This window comes from Anthonomus grandis, chromosome 3 (assembly GCF_022605725.1).
Source record: "Anthonomus grandis grandis chromosome 3, icAntGran1.3, whole genome shotgun sequence".
Lineage (NCBI taxonomy): Eukaryota > Metazoa > Arthropoda > Insecta > Coleoptera > Curculionidae > Anthonomus > Anthonomus grandis.
The window spans coordinates 41,018,425-41,042,381 of NC_065548.1; the positions used below are offsets into that span (position 1 = coordinate 41,018,425).

Here is a 23,957-nt window from a genome sequence, read left to right on the forward strand (position 1 = left end):
TTTAGTTGAATCCTTTTCCGCCTGGGTGCTAGCTTTGACACCATCACCCAAAATCGTAAAAAAATCAAAAAAATCAAATGGAATGATATGACTTTTTCTTTATGAAAAAGTAGCCAAATAACATCCAAAGAGGCCAGTGAAAACCGTTTGTCAAATGTCTTTCCTAACCGCAAATATTGGGAAAATAAGGAAAAAAAACGCATCCCGAACTTAATAAGTCACTTTAATATTATAGGTAGGCCTTGGAAAATGAAACAAATGAAACATGATGCATTCTAAAATAATAACAGCTGTCATTTGCTGTGTTGTTGTCATTGTTATTGTTATTATTCTGCTGTGCTACATTCAGAAAGTGTAGTTATTTGAATTTTGAATCTTTTCTGCAATGCCGATTTCTAACCAAGAAGCATTTAATATGCTAGCGATATATTTTGAGTTTTTGCAAAATGCGACCATCGCTGCCCGCGCCTTCTATTTGCGCTATCCGAATCGACCACGATACCATCGCCGCGTGTTTGTGCGTTTGGCCCAGCGCCTGTTAACAACAGGTAGCATCCATAGACCTGCCGTGATTAGAAATAGGCAAAATAACGAACAAAATGTAGTTAATGTCCTGGCATCTGTAGAAATCAATCCCCAAATTAGTACTAGAGAGATTTCTCGAGACTTGGGTATTCCTCAAAGTACGGTTCACCGCATTCTTCGAACCCATAGGTATGTAACCTGCTAAATATCATACCTTAGGGTTTTTTTTTACATTTCTTGCTATTTTAGGCTACATCCCTACCATATCAACTTACACCAAGCCCTTTCTCCTCCGGATTTGGACCAAAGGCTAGATTTTTGCCACTGGCTATTAAGCATGATAGCAGAAAATCCTCAATTTCTTTCAACTGTGTTGTGGACTGACGAAGCCACCTTCAATAGCAATGGGCACTTAAACTTACATAATATGCACTTTTGGGCCCGAAATAATCCGCGCTGGCTTGGACAAGTTCAGCATCAAGGGAGATATAGTGTAAATGTTTGGTGTGGGATAATTGGAGGGCGGGTTGTTGGTCCATATGTTTTGGACGGCGCATTAAATGGTCTAACATACCTACATTTCTTAGAAAATGTTCTTCCAATTTTAATGGAAGATATTGCGCTGAACGTCCGCCAAAATATGTTTTTCCAGCATGATGGTTGCCCCGCCCATTATGCTCTTGCTGTTCGCCAGTATTTAGATGCCACCTTCCCTGACCGTTGGATCGGAAGAGGAAGCCCATTCCCTTGGGCGCCAAGGCAAGTATTTAACGCAAGAATCTTTAGACGTTGCCTATTTGGAATGATTCTGTTTATAATTGCACACGTATTAAAACTTAATGAATATTTCTAGGTCTCCCGATTTAACCTGCCTTGATTTTTATCTCTGGGGAAGGATTAAGGATATAGTCTATGCAACAAGACCAACTTCCCGCGAGGATATTATTGCAAGAATTAGGAATGCCATCTTAAATATCCCAATAGCTGAAATTGAAACTGCTGTTTCTTCAACTCATCAGCGTCTTCAGATGTGCGTCCAAAATGACAAAGGGCATTTTGAACACCTAAGTCGCCATTAGATCACTTTCTTGTTCCTTTCATGTTTCATTTGTTTCATTTTCCAAGGCCTACCTATAATATGAAAGTGACTTATTACGTTCGGGATGCGTTTTTTTTCCTTATTTTTCCAATATTTGCGGTTAGGAAAGACATTTTGACAAACGGTTTTCACTGGCCTCTTTGGATGTTATTTGGCTACTTTTTCATAAAGAAAAAGTCATATCATTCCATTTGATTTTTTTGATTTTTTTAGGATTTTGGGTGATGGTGTCAAAGCTAGCCCCCAGGCGGAAAAGGATTCAACTAAATCAACTATATTTTAGTTGATTCTTATTGCCCAAGGAATGCTTTTTTCAACGATACCAAATTTGTTAAAATCGGTCAAACCGTTAAGAAGTTAAAGCAAGTTATTGCAAAAACAACTGAACGCGCTCCACCATCTTTGTTTTTGAAATGGCTGATTTTTTTATTTTACGAAAATCATAGATAACCTGGTTCTCTTTAAAAATGTAAAAAAAAAAAATTTGGTTGTTATGCAAAATTTAAAGAAAAATGGAATTTTAAAATTTAAGATGGCAATTACGCCCTCTGGTGGTAATTTTTAGAACTTGAAAATATTTTCCAACGATTTTTCATGACCGATTTACCTAATAATTTTTTTTTTTTAATTTTCTTTACGAACAGTTCCCGAGATATGGCCGAGGAACAGTCTTATTGGGTCACCCTGTACAGGAGTGAAGTATGAACCACTGCGAGTCAAAGAACTGACCCCCAAGGCAAGACCACGGCTAGTGGACGTAAAGATTAAAGAAGAAAGGGAAAAAACCCAATAATACAACCGACATAAGTATTCTAGAAATATCTTTATAAAACGGACCAAATTTATTTAAGGATTAATTGGACTCATCTCCACAAAGGGTTTCTTTTCTCCTGAGCTAAGCAACTCCAACCACCTGCAGTGGGCACGTGCATCAAATCCTCAAATGAGCATGGATTTATCCTTAAGAACAACTTAAATCAAATAAGTGAAACAACTAGTGGCAGCGCCGGTGAGAGTCCCCTTAACTGGGAGCCACAGCTATAATAAACCTAACTTCTTGGCCAACAAAATTACCGGAAATATAGTTTCATCACTTTTTCTCATCAAAATAAAATTATGACTAGGTATAAATTCAAAATTCAACCAATTTACTTTTCCCACAAGAGCGACAAACAACAGCTCCAGATCAGCCCTGTTGCCGAGTATCAACGACGAAAACACCTCAAACAGGTAAAAGGTATCATACTGGGTCAAGATAAACAAATTGTCACAAGACAGACTCCGAAATTCACAAAGATCTGGCATCAATGCCCTACCGGAAATGATGGTCACGGCGTTGCCAACAATTTTCAGGAAGACTACGACGATGGCGTTTGGTGGCAGAAATTGTGTATTTATTTAAATCAAAAAACCTGAAAATATATACATCAAGAAATAGTAAAACCTCACATGTTCCACTGAACCAACAACTCTGAGAAATCTATCGGGATCACCCAAATCAGCGGTGATAAAGAATCGGTTCCACACATGGCAACACAAGACACCCCCACTCTTAAGACTTCAGATCATCACTTGGCAACATTGCAAGTAATATTGCGCCCACATAGTCCAGTCGATAAAATCCAGTCACGTGATGCAATTACGCTTGATACATTATTATAATTTATAAAAAAGAAACATATATAAATAAAAACCTAATATCGCTTAAATAGAAAATAAAGGGAAGACTGAGCAAAGTCCTAATTTTTAAGAAAACATGAATGATTTAAAATGTTTTTTAATGACTTTCAAGGGAAAAAAGATATCTTGCCTGTGATAGGTGGGCTAAATCCTGTAAGATATCTTTTTTCCAGGCAAGATATCTTTTTTCCCTCCAGTATTCTTGGGTCAGATTTAGCCCCCAGTGACTATATTGCCTTAACAAATTGTTTGAAGTTTAAAACTTTGGGGGCAATGTGGATGATTCTGTTATTAGTACATTAGTGCACCGAACAGGAAAATGTATTAATGTTGATGATTGTGTTAAAAATTAAATCGATAAAAAAACCACAAAATCTTCAATCTTTATTAAGCTGGAACTTTTCACCTCGTATATAATAAAAAAATATTTTTTTAAACAAACAGCTTGTGTTATACCGATTATTGAACCTTCAATTAACTAAATTTAAATGAAAACAGGTCTTGCCTTTAGACTATAAAAAAACTTACTTTTACTTATAGTATATATCGCAAAGATTAGCTAAAACAACACATTACTATTTATGCAGTCAAAAATTAACACTTATTGGTAGAAATCTAACTATTACTTTTTTATTCCTTACCGAAAAATTCATATAAAAGGGATGTTTTAGAATAAGATGCTAATTCTTAAGGGGTTCAATTTTTCAGTTATTTTAACAAGAAAAGATCAAATAAACCTTGATTGTAAATGGTTTTAACATTTAAGCTACAGTGTATTGCAGTTTAAAAGAAATCTTTTCTTATATAACTTTGTAGATATGTTTTGAAATTATTATGCTTTAACGAACTCATCTGAAAATAAATGTAAAAAGTATAATAACTCTGCTTAATAATAATTTATAAGAAATATATTATGTTTAATGAGAAGGGCATTGAATATTTGATATAGGCATATTGAAATATGCAATTATGGTGAATTATAAGAGTTGGATAAAATAAATCTGAGATTCTATTTGGGTTAGTCAGCTTATTACATTTAAGAATTGTATTAATTACTTATGTAAATAATCTAGCTTAAGATACTTTTTTAACTCTTTCGAGGTGCTTTAAAAAAACTTAAACTAAAACCATAAATAGATCATTTTCAGAAATGTAATTTCCAAGTATATCGTGCACAGAATTCGTATCGTTCAGCTCAATCCACTCTGCTCCTTTTGCAGGTTTGAGCTATATGCAAATTAATTAAAACCTACGTACTGTTTTATCTCCCTCAGTCCGGCTTTGGATTTGTTTTGTAGGGGGCTAAAAGGTGTGAAAAAAATATCACTTTGACATTTTACCGGCCAAATTTGCTTGTCGGAAAATAGAGACGAAATTAATTCTCGTACTGAATTAAAGTAGTTGCTAGGGCATTTTAACTTTTGAAGATTGCCTCAAGTGTTAGATATCCTACTATAAAAGTTACCGCTATATTTCGAGTTCATATTTAACTTACTATCTCATAAGTTTTCATATTAACTTTGGTATAACAATAGCTTTTATTACTATTTAAATAATTGAGTAATATCTGCAAGTTAATATTTTAATGTATCTTAGTAAATTATGTTCAGTTTTTTATCATAATTTAAAATGCATTCTTGCTTGTTTGTCTATACTCATATTGGTGGTAGTTGGTTACAAAATTTTCGGTTTGTAACTCGCCATCTGTATCTGCAAGATCCAAACGACAAGTAACTACAATCTTTAAGGATTTTTGAGTTTATGTCTTTATACAACCTGTACTTACTTTGTAGTTATCCACTAAGAAATTACATATAAAATAAACAAAATGTTTTTTTCTTTCTTTCTCTTTTGTATTATATGTATATATTAAACTAGAAATATCTATTTTATAGTTTATCTTTTATATACTATCAATATTTAATTAAATTGGTGTTAAAGGCCCTTTTCCTCAAACCTCCGTTCAAATTTAGTACAGCAATAAATATAGCAAAAAACCGGCCGGCTAATAAGTATTCGTTCAGATAATTTTGAGTAAGCACTTTTTTCCCTTACGTCAAAATTTAAGTATACTTTACTTTTCTTTCCTTTTCCTGTTGTCAAATCGCATTATTAGACCAATAATGGTTTCGAGTCGGACTTATAATACTTATTTCCGAATAATAACAAAAATACATTTGCAATAATTAGTTGTCTTTTGAAATTATATATTACATAAAATGTTATATAAATTATGAAGCTTTGAATATACCTATTTACCAAATTTTCTTACAAAAATTTATTCTTTTCTAGCACATTTACCCTTTAAATTAATTGATAATAATTTTAATTACATTGACTGATTTATTTTGATTATAAATTTTTAATTAGGATATCCGAAAGGTTTAAAAAAAATACAATTTTCTCGAATAAATACGTGGAATGAATAAATTTTATGGAATAGCAAAGACTTCTAAAAATTAAAGGTCCTTACAGCCTTACTGCTTTACATATTAATTTTTATTAGATGATTGAACCTATTCATGATGAATTTGAAAAAATCATTATTGCTTTCTTAAAGAACATAATGTTGTATTTTTAAAGCAAGAAAAAATAAGGACTGCTTTAAAATTCAGAAGTGATTTGTGAAGAAAACATTTGATTGGCAGATATTATTTTTATATCTTTTCAATTAACTTAGAAGCACAATTGGGGTTCAGTTAATACTTGGAGATTTGTTTGGATAGGAGGGTTGATATCTTTGTGCCTGCTAAGTTCGAGTTACTTGTTACGGATTCTAATCAAATGACTTCTTTTTTTCAGTTGATTATATATTTGGGTAAACACTGTTTTGCTCTAGATGATGAAAATGAAGGTAACCAAAAGAATCTGATGTCATATGTACAGCATAAGCCAAATTTTCGTATAGTTCCTACAAAATTTTTTTTACTAGAAATAGCGCTACTTTACAGTTTAAATACAGTTAACAGACAATAAGTAAAATTGACGAAAAACAAATAAAAACACAAAGTCACGGTCTCACAACATTGAGACCAAATAAAAACACAAAGTCATGTTGTGAGACCGTGACTTTGTGTTTTTATTTGGTTTTTGTCAATTTTGTATGTTGGTCTCTTAAAGAAGAATGAATGAGATTTTTGGATTAGACAATAAGTATATTATTGTATACAAAAAAATCCATATCTTTGTCAACAATATTCTGCCTTATTCATAAATGCATAACATTCATGAATATTTTGAATTGGGGTACATGCAAATTTTTTCTAATAACAGCATTCCGCAAAATGCATATTTTATTATATTATTGTCAACATTCCATATAATTCTATATTTTAGTGTATTATATACTTCATTGTGTCATTAAATCTTCCCGCGTTAGTGCTAAACTACGGTTTAAATGTAATGCTTTTGAAAAAGTTCCATCTCGGTTATCCTCAAATAAGTGTTGCGTTTTAGATTTAAACTTCAAACTGGTATTACCTAATTAATTTGGCTTTTTAGGCTTACCCGTATTGTTACCCCTTACTGTTACATATAGCCTTTTTTCTAGTGCCTATTTACCTATTAATAGGGTTTGATAGGGTCTTTAAAAACTTGGTCTAAGAATAGTCAATCAAAGTTCGGCCATTTAAGAAATATTTTAGAAAACCAAAGATAAAATGAAGATCAATGAAAAGTCTAGTATCTATGATAATAATTTTAATGACTGCGTTAAGAAATACAAAACATAATCAATTAATATCAAGTTTAAAGAACATGCACCTCGTGTGAAATATGAAAAGTTTTAAAATTTTTTTGTTTGGCTGAACATGTTTTAAATACTGGTCACTTTGTAGAAATATATAATTTAAAATTAGTAAAATTGGTTAATAATAATCGGAAATTAGGTACAGACGAAAGTTTAGCAATATTCAAAAATTAAAAAACTTTTCTTAATAGGAATAAACGTTCCTCCTTTTTCTTATAGTCGATTGTGCAGTTAATGTTTTAACTAGTTAGTATCTAAGGCCACAAGTTCTAATTTAGTTTTATTCTTGTTATTTATCCGAAGATATTTACTTGCTGACTTAATTAGCGAAACATGTGTCGAGATTGGTTAGTGGTAAAACTGTTTTGTGATTTGAGTATTATCCAAAGGTTTCAACCATAGAACGTAGAGGATATGAAGTTTAGTGAACGTAATCGCATCTTATATTTTTTTAGAAACGTAATAAAATTGTGACAGCTTATTAATTAATTGATGTTACTAAGAGCCTTTAATTGACCTTCACCCAAATTAAAAATTACATTCGCCTGCCAATTAGTAGTTTTTCAAATGCAGTATCCTTTAGAGATCAGGTTAAATTTCTAAGTAATATTCTAAGTTCTTAAGAATACTTAAATAAATATGCAAATATTAGGCTTTTTGATAATATTTACCTTTTTTAAATACTTCTCAATTGGAAACTTTTTTGTTACTTATTTATGTATTCTAAATGTGTACGTGTACAAGCGATTAAATCAAACAACGCCACGCATTTGCTACTTATTTTCACAACAATCTTAAAATAAAAATATTAATAATATAGATTTTAAGCCAAACGGTATTTCACCTAGATTAAAGGGAACACGTACTTATCCAATAAACAGATATATACTTACTTATCTCATTTTGTAAATCATCTATATCACAAGGATTAAGCTCTGTAGAGTACCTTTTCTCTTAAATTAGAGGTCTTTTGTAAAGTATTTATTTGTATAAATAGCTATATATAATTTAACGGAATATATTCTGGTAATAATGGTAAGGGATGGTCTTTTCCCAGAATATACAGGATGTTTAAAAAAAGTTAGATGCAAAGCAATTTAGCCTCAAAGAAAATTTAATTTCATTACAATTTTCTAATTACAGGGTATTTTGTTAATTGAGGATGTGGACTTACTTTGTTTACATTATTTTAAATGCAATACCCTATACAGAGTGTTACAAGATATATGCACTAACTCTTGGATTTTGAAAAATGTCTAGTTAGCAAGAAAAAATATTGGAATACATTTTTTTACAGTTATATTTTTTATGAAGTTATAACTCCCCAAATTCATTAAATTCCTTATAAAGAATCTGTTAAAGACGTACCTGGATAATTTTGGTTTCTAGACACGGACTATTTTTAGCACATTTTTTCAATTTTTTTACAGTGTATAATACACTCAAAAAAACATGATATTATACAAGATACTAAAAATCTTAAGGTAAAAGATACTTGCTAGCAAACACAGTAGAAATTAAAGGTCTTATTTCACCAGAAATTCCTTTTATTATGACGACCGGTTTCGCGATTACAATATCATCGCATCATCAGGTCGAGGACTAAAAGTAAAAGACACAATTTACATAGATACTATGCTTATCAAAAATTGGTAGAATGCTGAATAAAATCGAATTTTAAAGCGTACTTACATTGTTAAAAACGAGATTTGTCAAAACAAAACAAAAGCACATATAGAACGGTACAGCTAAAATTAAGCAAGTAAATCTTATCGTAAGATAACAAATAATACACTTAGGTTTAAAACAATAACATCTAAAAAGCACCGTTACAACACAATAGACAAAACGATCTAAAAACTATGATAACCGCCATTCAAACTAATCTGACCAACAGAGTCATCTATATCTAGTTTTCATAATTAAGAAAGAACGTTACAAAGAAATCTATATTTTATATCCTATAACCGAATGGGTACTAGATAGCGGTACCCACAGTAACTTTAAAATATTTTAAAACTGTTAAACAGATGTCTCTACCAGTTTATATTAAGAAAACAACGGGGTTTATATTAAAATAAATTAACCGGAAAGGGAGGGAAGAGTTATTCAAATAAAATATTAATTAAATTAGTTTCAGGAATGTTAATCTGAATATTAAGAGATTTATCATATTCTTTTTTGAGAGATCTTTTAATCTCGAGTAATTCAAGATTATTTAGATTTATGTTGTCCTGAACTCTATGTAAGATCTTGTAATTATCTAGTAGATTCGATGGGTGACCGGTCTCCATAATATGCTTAGCAAATAAAGACTCAGGATTGTTTTGTCTAATGCATCGGTCATGTTCGCTAAACCGAGCTTTAAAACTACGCTTCGTTCTACCTACATAAAAATAACCACACTCACAATAAAGCTTATAAATTCCTTTACAAGATAACGGATCCGTTTTGTCTTTATTATTAATCAATAAGTTACCTAATGAATTGCTCGATTTAAAGGCAACCTTAACATTTAAAGAAGTTAGAACTCGTTGGATTTTATAAGAAACTGCTCCATTGTATGTAAGTGAAATGAACTTATTTACTGGCTGATTACTTAATATTGTTTGATGTGGTATGTAGACATTTTGGAACGCATTACGTAATAGAAATTTATTTTTTATTTTGTCTACTAAATTGGGAGAAAAATTATGAGTTTGGGCAATTTGTTTGATAATATTCAACTCTCTATCCCTGCTTTCAGTTGTTTGAGGAATCCTCAAACAACTGAAAGCAGGGATAGAGAGTTGAATATTATCAAACAAATTGCCCAAACTCATAATTTTTCTCCCAATTTAGTAGACAAAATAAAAAATAAATTTCTATTACGTAATGCGTTCCAAAATGTCTACATACCACATCAAACAATATTAAGTAATCAGCCAGTAAATAAGTTCATTTCACTTACATACAATGGAGCAGTTTCTTATAAAATCCAACGAGTTCTAACTTCTTTAAATGTTAAGGTTGCCTTTAAATCGAGCAATTCATTAGGTAACTTATTGATTAATAATAAAGACAAAACGGATCCGTTATCTTGTAAAGGAATTTATAAGCTTTATTGTGAGTGTGGTTATTTTTATGTAGGTAGAACGAAGCGTAGTTTTAAAGCTCGGTTTAGCGAACATGACCGATGCATTAGACAAAACAATCCTGAGTCTTTATTTGCTAAGCATATTATGGAGACCGGTCACCCATCGAATCTACTAGATAATTACAAGATCTTACATAGAGTTCAGGACAACATAAATCTAAATAATCTTGAATTACTCGAGATTAAAAGATCTCTCAAAAAAGAATATGATAAATCTCTTAATATTCAGATTAACATTCCTGAAACTAATTTAATTAATATTTTATTTGAATAACTCTTCCCTCCCTTTCCGGTTAATTTATTTTAATATAAACCCCGTTGTTTTCTTAATATAAACTGGTAGAGACATCTGTTTAACAGTTTTAAAATATTTTAAAGTTACTGTGGGTACCGCTATCTAGTACCCATTCGGTTATAGGATATAAAATATAGATTTCTTTGTAACGTTCTTTCTTAATTATGAAAACTAGATATAGATGACTCTGTTGGTCAGATTAGTTTGAATGGCGGTTATCATAGTTTTTAGATCGTTTTGTCTATTGTGTTGTAACGGTGCTTTTTAGATGTTATTGTTTTAAACCTAAGTGTATTATTTGTTATCTTACGATAAGATTTACTTGCTTAATTTTAGCTGTACCGTTCTATATGTGCTTTTGTTTTGTTTTGACAAATCTCGTTTTTAACAATGTAAGTACGCTTTAAAATTCGATTTTATTCAGCATTCTACCAATTTTTGATAAGCATAGTATCTATGTAAATTGTGTCTTTTACTTTTAGTCCTCGACCTGATGATGCGATGATATTGTAATCGCGAAACCGGTCGTCATAATAAAAGGAATTTCTGGTGAAATAAGACCTTTAATTTCTACTGTGTTTGCTAGCAAATACCTATAAAAATACATCCCAGAACATGGACACCATTCTCCAAACTATTAAAAGATACTCTTGTCAGTTTTGACAAAATCAACAGTTTTGGGAAAAATCGATCTTTATTTAATTACATTTAAATTTACAAAAAATTAAGAAGATATATATTTTTAAACGTGATTATTCTAAGCGTAAAAACTCTCTTTTATTCTTTAAAGAAAGTTGGACTTTCCACACTTATTGAATATTGATTCTAATTTCCTCCCAGTAAAAACGAATTATTTGTAATAAATTTTATTTAGAATTAACTCGATTATTATATACTAAGGATTTTAGGTAGCCCTATAAGAAAATCTGAAGGACTTAGATCACGTAAACGACGAGGCATGGGTCGTCGGCCCCACGTCCTACCCAACGATTTTTAAAATGCATTTTTAAGTAATTCTGAGCTAAAATGTAATGATGCTTAATTATGCATGTACCACGTATTAAACCTGTTTAAAGAAAATAGGCATTGTTATTAAAATACGCTGTAGATCAAATTTGAAACTACTTTATTTAGTCAGAAGGTAATGAATAATGCAGTAAAATATTATTAAAAAATGTTGTACTAACTTGAAGCCTTATAAGAATAATGTGATAAAATAAATAAATTCTTAAATGAAAACTGTACTAAATTAGAATATAGTTTTTTTGAAAGAAGTTTATTTTATCGATATTAACTAAGGTTATCTTTTTCATAGAGTAAAATTCAAAAAAATATGCTTTGACTTTTATTACAGATGATGTCAAAAATGGTAAGAATGTGTTAGAGGTAATCCGTCTCTTAAAAGCAAAATTATCCATATATCTCTCTACTAGTTCTTTTTTAAGGATTTTTTCTGATGATTATTATATTAAAATTTAATGCTATTTACAAAAACATAATTTTCAGAGGCTTTCTTTAGAGACTTATAACTCCGTAGGAAGGGGCTGAAGAAAAAAAAAAATTATTAACAATTTTTTAAATCCTACTTTTTTCTTGCCAATTATACAAATCCAGGAAATTGCCTACATATTATGGATTAGCCTATACAGGGTGGTCGTAAAATAAGAAATAATTTTAAAATTTTATATATTTGTTTTTTTTAAATCGCCTATCAGTTTTTTTGGAGCATATTTTGCGAAAAAGAAAATTTTATACAGGGTCTTTCAAAAAAGCATTGCTAAATTTTTTTTTAAATTGCAAGTTACTATCGTTGATAGTTCTGTGTGTATTTTGGTAACGTTTCACAAGTTTTCCAGTCTATTTTCGTTTTTTTAACACTAGATTACAATAATATGCGGCTTACTGGGACGGAGCACATAGAAATTTTTATGATAAACGACTACGCTAATCGAGTTATCGCATCAGGAAGTTTGTGAGTTAATAAAAAATACCCCAATCGTCCGCTAATATCGCAATCGACAGTTTAGTCAATTCGGTCATGTAAGAGATGTTTCTAGATGTGGTCGTCCTCAAGTTGACGAAAATAAGCCGTTAGAAATTTTATTGGCGGTTTAAGATAATCAGCATATAGCAAGAGACAGAGATATTAGAAAAATAAGTGTTCTTAAAATCCGACATACGAATAAATACCACCCTTATAAGAAGCAAGTTCATCAGGAACTCTTGCAATAAGACTTTGAGAGGCGCCTTGAATTTTGCGAGCTTTTGTAAAATATGTATTTGGAGAATTCAAATTTAATGAAATTTTTTTTGCCGATGAAGCCACTTTCTGCTTGACTGGTAGCGTAAATACCCAGAACTATCACTATTGACCAGATGAAAATCCACACTGGATGATATACAGAAGGATGACACGCAGAAAGATAGGGGTTTATTGTTCGATTAAATTGTGTATGTCCCAAACAGGTGGATTGGAAGAAGCGGTGTTATTAAGTAGCCACCAAGAATACCCGATCTAACATGACTAAACTTTTTTATGTGGATACTTTAAAGGAAGCCAAATATTTTAAAGCTAAGTGGTAAATCTAGATGATTTAAAACAACGCATCCGTCAAGAAATATGTCGAATAACGCCCGAAATAATTCGAAATGTGTTTCGGAATTTGTAGATTGATTAGACCATTGTCAGTTGACTAAGGGAGAACGTTTCAAACATTTGCTGAAATATAATTATTTTTAAGCCTACGAAGCTTTGGTTTTGATAGAATAAAACGTTTTAAAATTTATTTAATTTTTCTTTTTTCCGAAAAAAAAATAAATATGACGGTTCCACGCAATTGAAAAAAAAATGAGATATTCTATTTATTCCCTACTTTTCAACCAACCTGTAAATTATACCAGTTTTTCACAATGCGTTTCAGTCAATGTTTTTTAAATTTAAAAACTTATATACTTTTTAATTCAACATTATTATTATTGTTGCTTTTTCAATGAATTATTTTTTTCCCAATCGTTTTCTTTTCAAATCCCTGCATTTCAATGTTTTTTAATGCAGTTTTACTAATGTTTATAAAGTAAAATACGAGTTAACAATAACATATTCAATAACTTGTATCACACATAACAAAGTGGCTCATAAAAACTTAATCAATATATAAATTATTATATTCCTAAAAAAAGATGGGAATATTTTTTTTTTGTTTATAAAATATCTAATTTGAATATTTATTGTAATAGTTTTTGCCAACCAAATTAGTTAAATTTATATTATTATAACGCTTTTGCTTATGTTATTTATATAAAGTAAATTTAGAAAAAATATTTCCAATAATTTATATTATTGTAATATATATTTTAAAAGCATCAGAACAAATTCTACGAAATTTATTTTATCGTCTATTTTTTTATTCAGGTGAGTTGAAAAAACAGAGTTAAATTTAAACTAAAAAAATTTTAGAATACATTTAAACATTATTCTTTTATTGGTGGAATTAAAAGATAAAAGCCGACAGTTATGGCTAATATAAAATTAATAATAGTATTTATTATCAAAATACAATATAAACCTCTTTTGAAGGGGCAAATTTTTGTATTTCCAAACCGTTTAACAATATTTTTTTTATTTAATTATATTATTTTATAATGAATTAAATCTTTTTTATTGATATGATATGATATATTTCCCATAATGCATGCATATATGCAGTCTTTCAAAAAGTTCTAGAATTAGAAAGCTTAAAAAAATACTTTTTGTCCCTGGTTTCATAATTAGTTCGTAAAGTACCTAAAGAGTAAAAAATGCAACTTTCAGTCTTTAAAATTATTCTGCTCAACTTTATTATAATTAATTATAATAAAGTTGATTTATTATAATCAACTTTATTTAATATATTCTTTATCCTTATATCTAGGATATTTTCTTTACTGTGATTTGTTCTAAAAAGTACAAAGTTTAAAAATTTAGTAAGTGTTTTAAAGTGTATAACTACTAAATCTTTTAGAGTCACGATCACTTTTTCTTGCATTTCTACTCTATTGTTTTCGAAATAAGGTCTTAATGATAGCAGATTTTGGTGAAATATATTATACCTACCAATATAATTTTAATCAAATACCATAAATTACAAGCATCTGTGTTTACTAAGAGAAAAAATAGAGACATTGAAATATAAAAAAATAATTGTAAAGTTGAAATAAAGTATTGTGTTTGATGTTTGAGTAAAATTAAATAAAATTGTTTCCATCATTTAAACTTATTGTATGGTAATTTCAAGTTTTAATGTTTATTAAGACACAATTTTGTTTAAACCATTTATTATCAAGTTCAAAATGTGATTCGCCATTTTTAATATAGACACGGGCTCTATTTCTTAATTCGCTGATGGTCACCTTTACCGTCATCTTTTCTTTCAGTCTGGTAAATGCCCAACTGAATCTGTTAACTAACTCCTTCCTCATTGAAGGTCAGGAGATCTAAATCAGACGATATCGAGTGAGCCAAGAAAAGGTTTCGCCTATGCCGATCCAATTCTCTGACTGTCAATAATCTTACAACAGTCAACTGGTTGTAAGATTATTGACATTTTTCATTGCAGCGAGTTCAGCTAGATTATCGGAGATATTATTTTGCAAAAACTGTAAATAGTTAGCTTTATTAAGTTTAGATAGATTTCTTGGAGGTTGTGGAAGCGAGAGATACCCTTTCGCGAAAATTTGGACTCGTCTGTCAAGAGAATACTTTTTTAAAACAGTGGTTCCTAAATGTGTATGTTCAACAAAGAGCGGCAGAACTGGAATCTTTTTGCAGGGTCTTCTTCTTGTAAGCCCTGCACCCCCGTACCATGCGGATACTTTACATCTTTACGCATAGTCGCCCACACCTTCCTTATAGAAATATCAAGTCTCCAGCTACTTTTCTGACGCTTGCCGTAGGACTCGTGATAAAAGCTTCCAGTATTTGCTCGTCAATCTCTATATGATGAGCAGGGTTGATACTACGTGTCGACTTGTTGCTAATGCCAACTTTACTAACTCACTAAAGGTGTTTTAAAACTAAAAGTACTCTAATGTTTGGTAATCTCCGATCTTGATAATGATTCTGGTACGTGAAGACAATGTTGGCGTATTCTTTATTGATAAATGCCATTACACCACAATAGTATCCAATAAAATGTGAAGATCGTAATAACCATACACAACTAGTCACGAAAGCAGATGCTAAGTAAATAGAGACTAAAAACATACTTTTTTGTTTATTAAGTGGGTCCACCATTCTAGTATAGATAAACTATAAAATGCGACTAGCTTAGGTAAACTTTAGTTTATATAAGGTGCCCTACAACATATATTGTCCCGAATATGCTTTTTGGAACCATGCTTAAATTTTGTGTTCTGAATCCTATCACTCCAAAAGCTGTTATTGATAAATGGTATTGTGCTATCGTAGAAAAGATTAAATCTCATTCTTGTAAGTTTTCTGATTAAAAAAAATATAATGGTAGACTGTAGAAATATGTAAAGTATTTGTACCGACTCGAATCCAAAGGTTAATAATTGTAAAGAGGTGATTCCGAACGAGGTTTTTAAGACGAAGAAGAATACAAATATTTTTCACGTTTCAATATCTCTATTTCTTCACCCAGTTAACACAGATGCTTGAAATTTATAGCATTTGATTAAATAAACATTATAGAAAACAAAATAAACTTTAAAAATTAGATATTAACAGTACTGTATTACCTACAGCACTGTATTACCTATTACGTGTGAAATTTAAATATTTATTGGAAAAAAAGGAAAATATTGCAATTAAAAAAAGCTTTTAACCTATACATGTGTAGCTTAAAATGTCTGAATGTGTGAAATCAGGTTAGCTATCATCCTCCTAAAGGATTGTACCTATTTTACGGGTACTTTATATATTACGTATCACGTTTTAAGAAATTCGTAAGAATATACGTAAAAATTTCGTTGATATCGTTAACATATCGCTTTAGTAAGCGTTTTCAAGTGTATAAAAACTAGATCTTTTGAAGTCACGATTATTTTTTCTTGATTTTGTACTCTTTTGTTTTTGAAATATGGTCTTCATAAAATAGATATCTAAGTAATACCTGTATATAAGGTTTGTAAAGCTTATTACCTTAATTTGAGCAAACAATTTTTTTGAACTTTAGAAGATTTTTCTGCTACTGACGTAACGTGTCGAGTTAATAATAGTATTACAAATTTTGAAGTGGTTCACGTCTAGTCTTGATTTACATTTAACTCAAATAAAGAACTTAAATCTTCTCTTTCGAAGTTTAAGCTGTCTGTAATTCTATTACTTGCCTCTTAATTTAATTGTATAAGAATAATTTAATTATTGTTCTCCTTTTCTCAGTTTTTAACTGGCAATTATCTTATAAAATTCAGAGTTTTTGGTAGTTAGAAAATTATTCTTTGACGTAAACATAAGAGTAGCGTTTTTTAGAATTATAAATCAATAAAATAAGTAAGTACTTATACAGGGAGTTGCTTAAAGGTTTACGTTGTAAATTATGTCTAAATATACCTCTTAAAATACGTCGTAAATTGAAGAACGCATTTTTACCAATTTTAAATCGAAAAAAACGTAGGCCCTAAAATGTAGGTTTTTAGTTATTTAGTTAAGTTATCAGTGATTATTATAAAAATTGTACTATAACCTACAAATATTTCAGATGCCAATTTTTTTTATTTAGAAGATGATTTAAATTTAAAGCTAGGTGATGAACATTAAGTTAATAAAATAATCAGCAGCATCAGCTCTAATGCTGTGAGAGTAAATGAAATTTTAATCAGAGACCTCCAAATGTCTTTGCTTTATTGTATAAATCCACTTTTACATATAATCAACTCATGTGTAATAGATTTTGAACAAATTATTCCAAAGTTTTTACCGTTCGTTAAGATATGAATTAAAACAACTCGATATTCGCAGCATTGCCAATATCATTACAATATCTTTCAGTAAGTAGATAAACTTTTAGATACTAATAAATTAATTCCATTAAGTCAGTCAGGCTGTAGAATAAACTACAGCATATATAAAGTTTGATAAATTTGGTCAAGCATGTCAGGAGCCATGAGGAAAATAAATCAACTATCTGTATGGCTATGAAGAAAATCAGCAAGGCTTTTGATATTATTGAGTATGCTATGCTTTTTGCAAAATGAAAATATATTGGTTTTTTGACTTAAACTCTTAAGTTTCTTGAATTAAATGTAAACAGTGGGTGTTCCATTGGGCCATGAATATTTTTAATTTATGATTCTAATATGAGTCGATTAATTCTAAACTATAAAACGCAGCTTTATTCTTTCTAATGACTCACAAAACTATATCATATTTTACATCGTCAGATATGCGAGATAATAACACTAAATTGAATTTTGATATTAACAGTATTAATTCATTTTGTAAAAATCACTATTTAAAGGGGGGCTTATAAGTCCAAGGGCTTATATAGTTAAAATCCAAATATTAATAATAATTTCAGTTTTAAAATTAAAAACATTATCATTCCTTGTTTTAGTGAAACTAAAATTTTAGGCGTAATATTTGATTCTCAACTTTCTTTAGAAAATTGCATGGTAGACAAAATAGAAGCAGGCTACATGCGACTAAAAAACTTATTTCCTAATAGGAATAAGTACTATTTGTGTAACTATCTTATCCTTTCTCTACTTGATTATAGCAATATAGTTTATTCTAACAGTATAACATTTGATATTTCTAAAAGAAAAACGAAAAACCAACTCCTTTATTAAAATAGAGAATAAAGTCTACAAGCACAATACGAGAAATATTCAATTAATTAGTTTCAATTAATATGTATGAATTAGTTTTAGCAATATCTCTAATTTTTCTTGTCAATAGATCTGATGTGTTAATGCTGACTTGATAATTTAAAATGCAAATGTTGTTACTAAAAATGTTATAGTATTTTCTTGTGGTTCTCCGTTTCACGACTTTTTTTTCTTCTTTGCTGTTGCCTTGCCATGATTCTTTTTATTCATGAGAATTAAGTTTTTAAATAATTGATTTCATTTTGATTGTTATTTAACTGGTATAATTATTTTAATATTGACACTATAATTGATAGTGACGTTTATTCTTAGTTTTTTGGATAGTTAATAAATAGAACAACTAAATTTTTTAATTGAAATTTTAAGATCATCTCTCAAACCAAGCAATTTAGAACAGACGTTTAAATGAACCTTTCGACTTAAAAATGAATACTCCTTGTAAATTATATCATACCAATTATTAACATCCAGTATCTAATTCCACCTTACATCTTCCAATACAAGAAATGCAAAAATAATGTATATCTAAAACTTTGCTAAAATGTATATCACTACATTTTCTGGTTCCTATCTGTAATTTTCAAACTATTGCATCAAACTGTAGTTGATTTACCGCTTTTTGCCATGCTACATTTTACTTAAAAAAATCGGCACCTCAAAACTTAGACGAAAGAAAGGACTAATGTTAATATGATTTGTTTAAGATGTATAAGTCTGACAGCAAAAAAGTTGTGCTACACTCAGTCAATTGGAAGACCAGTGGGACTTACAAATGTGAAGTATCAGCTGAAGCGCCATCTTTTGCCAGTGCACAAAGTGAAGCGAAGATGGAAGTAGTTAGTAAGTAGATGCAAAAATCTTAACATAAATATGCTTTAAGGTAGTTGCCTTTTCGCTTAAGTCTAACAGTATATTTTTATTTGTTTTGCATTTTTTTTCTTTTAAAAGCTAAAGCTAATAAATCTTATTACTCTTTCTATGCATATTTTTGTTTTACGTATTCCAATGCCGTGATACATGTTAGAGACTTTATTTAACGCTAAGCCGGTGGTCCCTTAGGCTAGTCCCAAGATGTGCATAAATTTTACTTTCTGCAATTTATGCTCTGCAAGCTCCGACAAGAGCGTAATATATACTATTTTGAATTTTTCTGAGAAGGTCGCTTGGTTTTATGAAAATATATTATGTAGGTATTTTGAAAAGAGATAAATATATAACTAAATAATTACGTTTAAAATATAAACAAATTTTATAGACTAAAGTTTGAATCATGTTAAACTAATGTAAATGGGTGCTAATTCGCTAATTTATTTCCGTCATTTTGCATTTAAATAACATTTGAGGAGGCAAAATTTGCCTAGATTTTTGCCTTATTTCTTTAAGAACTCTTACATATAGGCTAAAACATCCATGACTGAAATTAGTTTTTTTAACTATACAGAATGTTGCACCGCCAGGCCAAACAGGAAATCCCGTGTGATTTTTGATAGAGTCAAATATTGCCTCTCCTAATTATTTTAAAGAAAAAATGTATTAGAGTCATTTAAAGACTACTAAAATCTACAACCAACAAAATAACTTTTCATTTTGTACGTTTGCCCGTTTAGAAGATTGGCCCGTTTAGAACTTACAGGTATCGCTCAAGGTGAGAAAGTTAGGTAAGGGCAAACTGCCAAGTAAACTTGTTATATTAAAATTATGGTGTTAATTAAATTAATAAAAAAAATTCGTACAATCGTACACTATTAACTTAAAATATTAACTTAAAAAAATGTTATAACCAATGGTCAAATATTCCTTCGTAAACCGCTAAACAATGATCCAAACGTTCGTAAGACTCATTTCTTACGTTCGTTTATCGATAAACTGAAATCTTATTACATTCCATCGAAATAGCATTTTTTAACTCTTGGATATTTGGTTAATTCTTATCTTTGTATATTTATATGTGTTTATAGAGGCAAACAAGTCTATATCGGGGGTGCCAAAAGATTTAGTCAAGGTTTTAAACGCTGATATAGATAAAGACCACTCTGTTTCCGTAGATATAACTCTAGACTCTCTGCCGATTATCTTTAGAGTTGATGTATGATGCGAAAATAACGATATTGCGCTTTTCGCACCATTGCCATATGGCCCTTGTTAAATTACACAATTTTTCTGACTGTATACTACGACTTTTTATGACTGTATATTTTACTGCAGAGCAAGCCGACGTTAAAATTCCTATAAATTTGGCAAGATAGCGAATAGTACAAAAATCTTTACTTTTAACATTTTTGGCTAGTTCTTTTATAATTTTCTTTTTCTCCAAAGGAAGTTTAATTGTCATATTATACGTGTTATAAATAAAACTTAAATATTTCTTACGATGTTGAGGTATTAGTGAACTCTTGTCAAAATATATAACAAAGCCTAAGCTTTGTAAGGTAGTTACAACAAATTGTATATCTTTCATGCCGCCTTCATATGAGTCATTTATTATAAAAAAATCAAAAACACACAAAATTCCCCTAGACCTAAAGAATTCTAATACAGGTCTCATTATTTTAGAGAAACAGTGTGGTGCTGATGAGAGTCCAAATGGCAAGCATGTGAACTCGTATAATTTTTCTTCAAAATAAAATCTTAAAAATTTCTTACAGGAACTATCAATTGAAATACTTAAGTATGCATCTTTCAAGTCAACTGTAGAAATCCAAAAATTTTTCTGCACCAGTTTAAGCGCTGTTCTAAAATCCTCCATCTTAAAGTGAGGACAAACTACATAATTGTTTAGTTCCTTTAAATTTAGGATAAAACGTTGCTTGCCATTGGATTTCTCTGCTAAGAAAATTGGTAAAAGAAAAAAGATCGTTGTGTGACATTTGCCTGGAATATATTTTGTTATTGACAGATCCTTGATAACGCTCGCTTACAAGTGGAATCTGGTAACCTTTAATTCAGGATAGGATTGTGTTATTCCTTGTAATTTTTGACCAGGAACTAATAAAATAGCCTCCCAGCCAATTTTTCTCTACACACCTCTATTGAAATTTCGGGCGATAGTCCCGTCGAGCAGAAGGCTGTCCCCTTTTCGATCTCATGTCCCTTCTTGTCACATAAGAGGGGCGTACTCGGTTTTCTGGCTTACGAGTGTTCGGAAAACTCTGTGAACGCTGATACCTATCAGAATGTTGAAATCTGTTTGGTTGCCGCATTGACTGCCCCCCTCCCCTTTTTATACCTGAAAACGATCTTTTAAGAACGCGTGTAGCACACCGCACACACAAAACAACGAATGAGCGGTATAGACGGATGACCCTGGGATGTAGTGGGGATGGGGGATTTTCTAGCTTCATTAAACTTGTGTGGCATGAAGTACACCAGCGGCGTACTACCTAGTTAAATATATCTTCGGAATGGACGTTAGATATAAATAAAAAGCATTTAGCTTAATATGCTAAGATAATTGTTACTTTTATCAGTTTATGCAATTTTACAAAGTAAGCAAGTGCGATGTTCGTTCGACATATAGTTCATGTTGTAATAAGCAAATAGGTTTAATAAACGATGTAAAAATGTTTTTTTTTTAGAATATGTGGTCTTACCAGAAGAATTGTGTCAATGTTTTTTTATAGCGACTATGATTGTAAAACCTAAAAAAGGAAAAATATCTGTAAAAATTTTAAAATACTAGGGAAACTGAGGTTTCTTTAAAAAACTATATTCTCCGAATAAACAAGTTAAGCAACTCTGAATTTTGCATTTTTAACGGATAACATATCGGTAGATCATGTGGAAGAAATATTGAATTTCTAAAATTAAGTTATTTAGAGCCAAAAGATCTAAATGCATTAGAAAGTATTTGTGCTAAACGTGCAGCTATTTTTACATGCCAGGCATTACAAATATTTATAAAGAATCAATTCATTTAAAAGATAATGCCAACATTACCACCTCCTTATGTTAAACCATATAGATTACCTTTTTCGCAAAAAAAATATATATAAAAAAGTAAGTAAAACGTTCCAAGATCGTATAGTTGAAAAGCCACAAAGTAAATGAAATTCTCCATTCTTAGACTATCCGGATTTTTCAGAAAGAGCTATTACTATAGCTATCACATTCTTTAATATAGTTGCGACTGTATCATGTGCGTCATTTAGGACCCGAAGATTCGTATTTTTGCAAAATATAAATTTCTATCTTGGGCTACCAGGATAGCAAAAGTTTTATTTCGGCATGTCGCTTCCCAGTACACTTAGCATGAATAATCTGTAAAAAAAATATTTTTCGGGCAACAGCAGAGTGGCTGACGAGTATAAAGTAAAAAACTCCTTGAAAAATAGGCCGAATTAAATTTTAGGAGCGTTAAATGACTTCAAAATTCAGCATTTAAAGCTCTCAAGCGGAAATGGAACCCATACTTTTTGGAAAAGATCTATATACAGGGTCTGTATATACGCGAATGAACCCACTATAAAGAAAATAAAACTTCTTCTGAGGCTGAATTCCATGTGAAATAATATATTTAAAGCTATACATTTTTTATCGAGTTCTGCAAGACTATTCTCGTATAATTAGATTTTCTAACTTTAATAGTTTTTGCGTAATTGGAACTTTTTGCGCATTATTAATTTTTATTCGCTTTGTACCGTATGAAAAAATATAACCCTATTTATTTGATCGCAATTTAGTTGTTCGGTACATATTTCAAAGACAGTTCGTTCTTCTGCAAAAATTATTTTTACATTTTTTCCCAATAATAGTTACACCAAGCATGGCCAGGCACATTCGGCAAAGTTTTGACATTTTTAATTTTTTTTAATAGGTAGTCAAACCTAACTTCAAGCTCAAAAATAAACTATGACCATAGACAAGTGAATGTCATAACTTAATTGCTATTGGTTTGATTTTGTTGACTTTAGAATTTAGCATTTATTTAAGATAAAATTATCAAATTTCAGCTAATATTTGACATAAGGTTACGTTTCTTCTATCATAACTATTTCTATTGGTCTGAATTTATTTGGTTGAATTGCTAGTTTGGGTTTAATTAGGACACAATAAATGATTTTTAACAAATATTTAACGGAATAGATTTTTAGAATATGTAACTGTTGTAACATATTTGTTTTTGACCGTAACTGACAAAAGTAATGTATTTAAGGTTTATGCAATTTAAATAATTAAATTTATTAGAATTTAACATGTGTCACCTTTGGATGTTATTCCTGGATTTTTCTTACTTCCTAGCGGTATTAGAAAGATTATATGTATAATATATTATTTTTTTAGCATGATACCTCAAGAACACATTTTCTTATGTATTCCCACTAATCATTGGCCTCATAACTATTCAGATAAACCCTTGATTAGTTTGAAATTTTAAATTTTCAATTGATAGGAATGACTTATGATATCAAAAAGAAATATAATTATAATTTTTTGACCTGTAGGTACTAGTGGCTGTTGAGTTTTTTCAATAGACCCCTAATTCAGTAAAGTTACTTAGTAACTCATATCTAAGTTTTATTCTATTCTTAATTTATGTGACATATATTTTTTTATCTTACTGTCTTCAGGTTAGTGCAGTTTCACTCGCAGCAGTAAAAAAATTATGGCTTGCCTTTATGCCCCAACGGCTTTTTACTTTTTAAAG

The 23,957-nt window shown here is 30.2% G+C and overlaps 1 protein-coding gene across 1 annotated transcript in view; it reads left to right on the forward strand.

Annotated features, from left to right (window-relative positions):
- The window catches only part of LOC126733985 (cell adhesion molecule 1-like), a 71,875-nt gene that overhangs the window by 17,891 nt on the left and 30,027 nt on the right, over nt 1-23,957 (forward strand). The window contains exon 4 of the mRNA XM_050437487.1: nt 19,018-19,153. Coding sequence (XP_050293444.1) covers nt 19,018-19,153 — 136 coding nt within the window. The remainder of the gene's footprint in view (nt 1-19,017; nt 19,154-23,957) is intronic.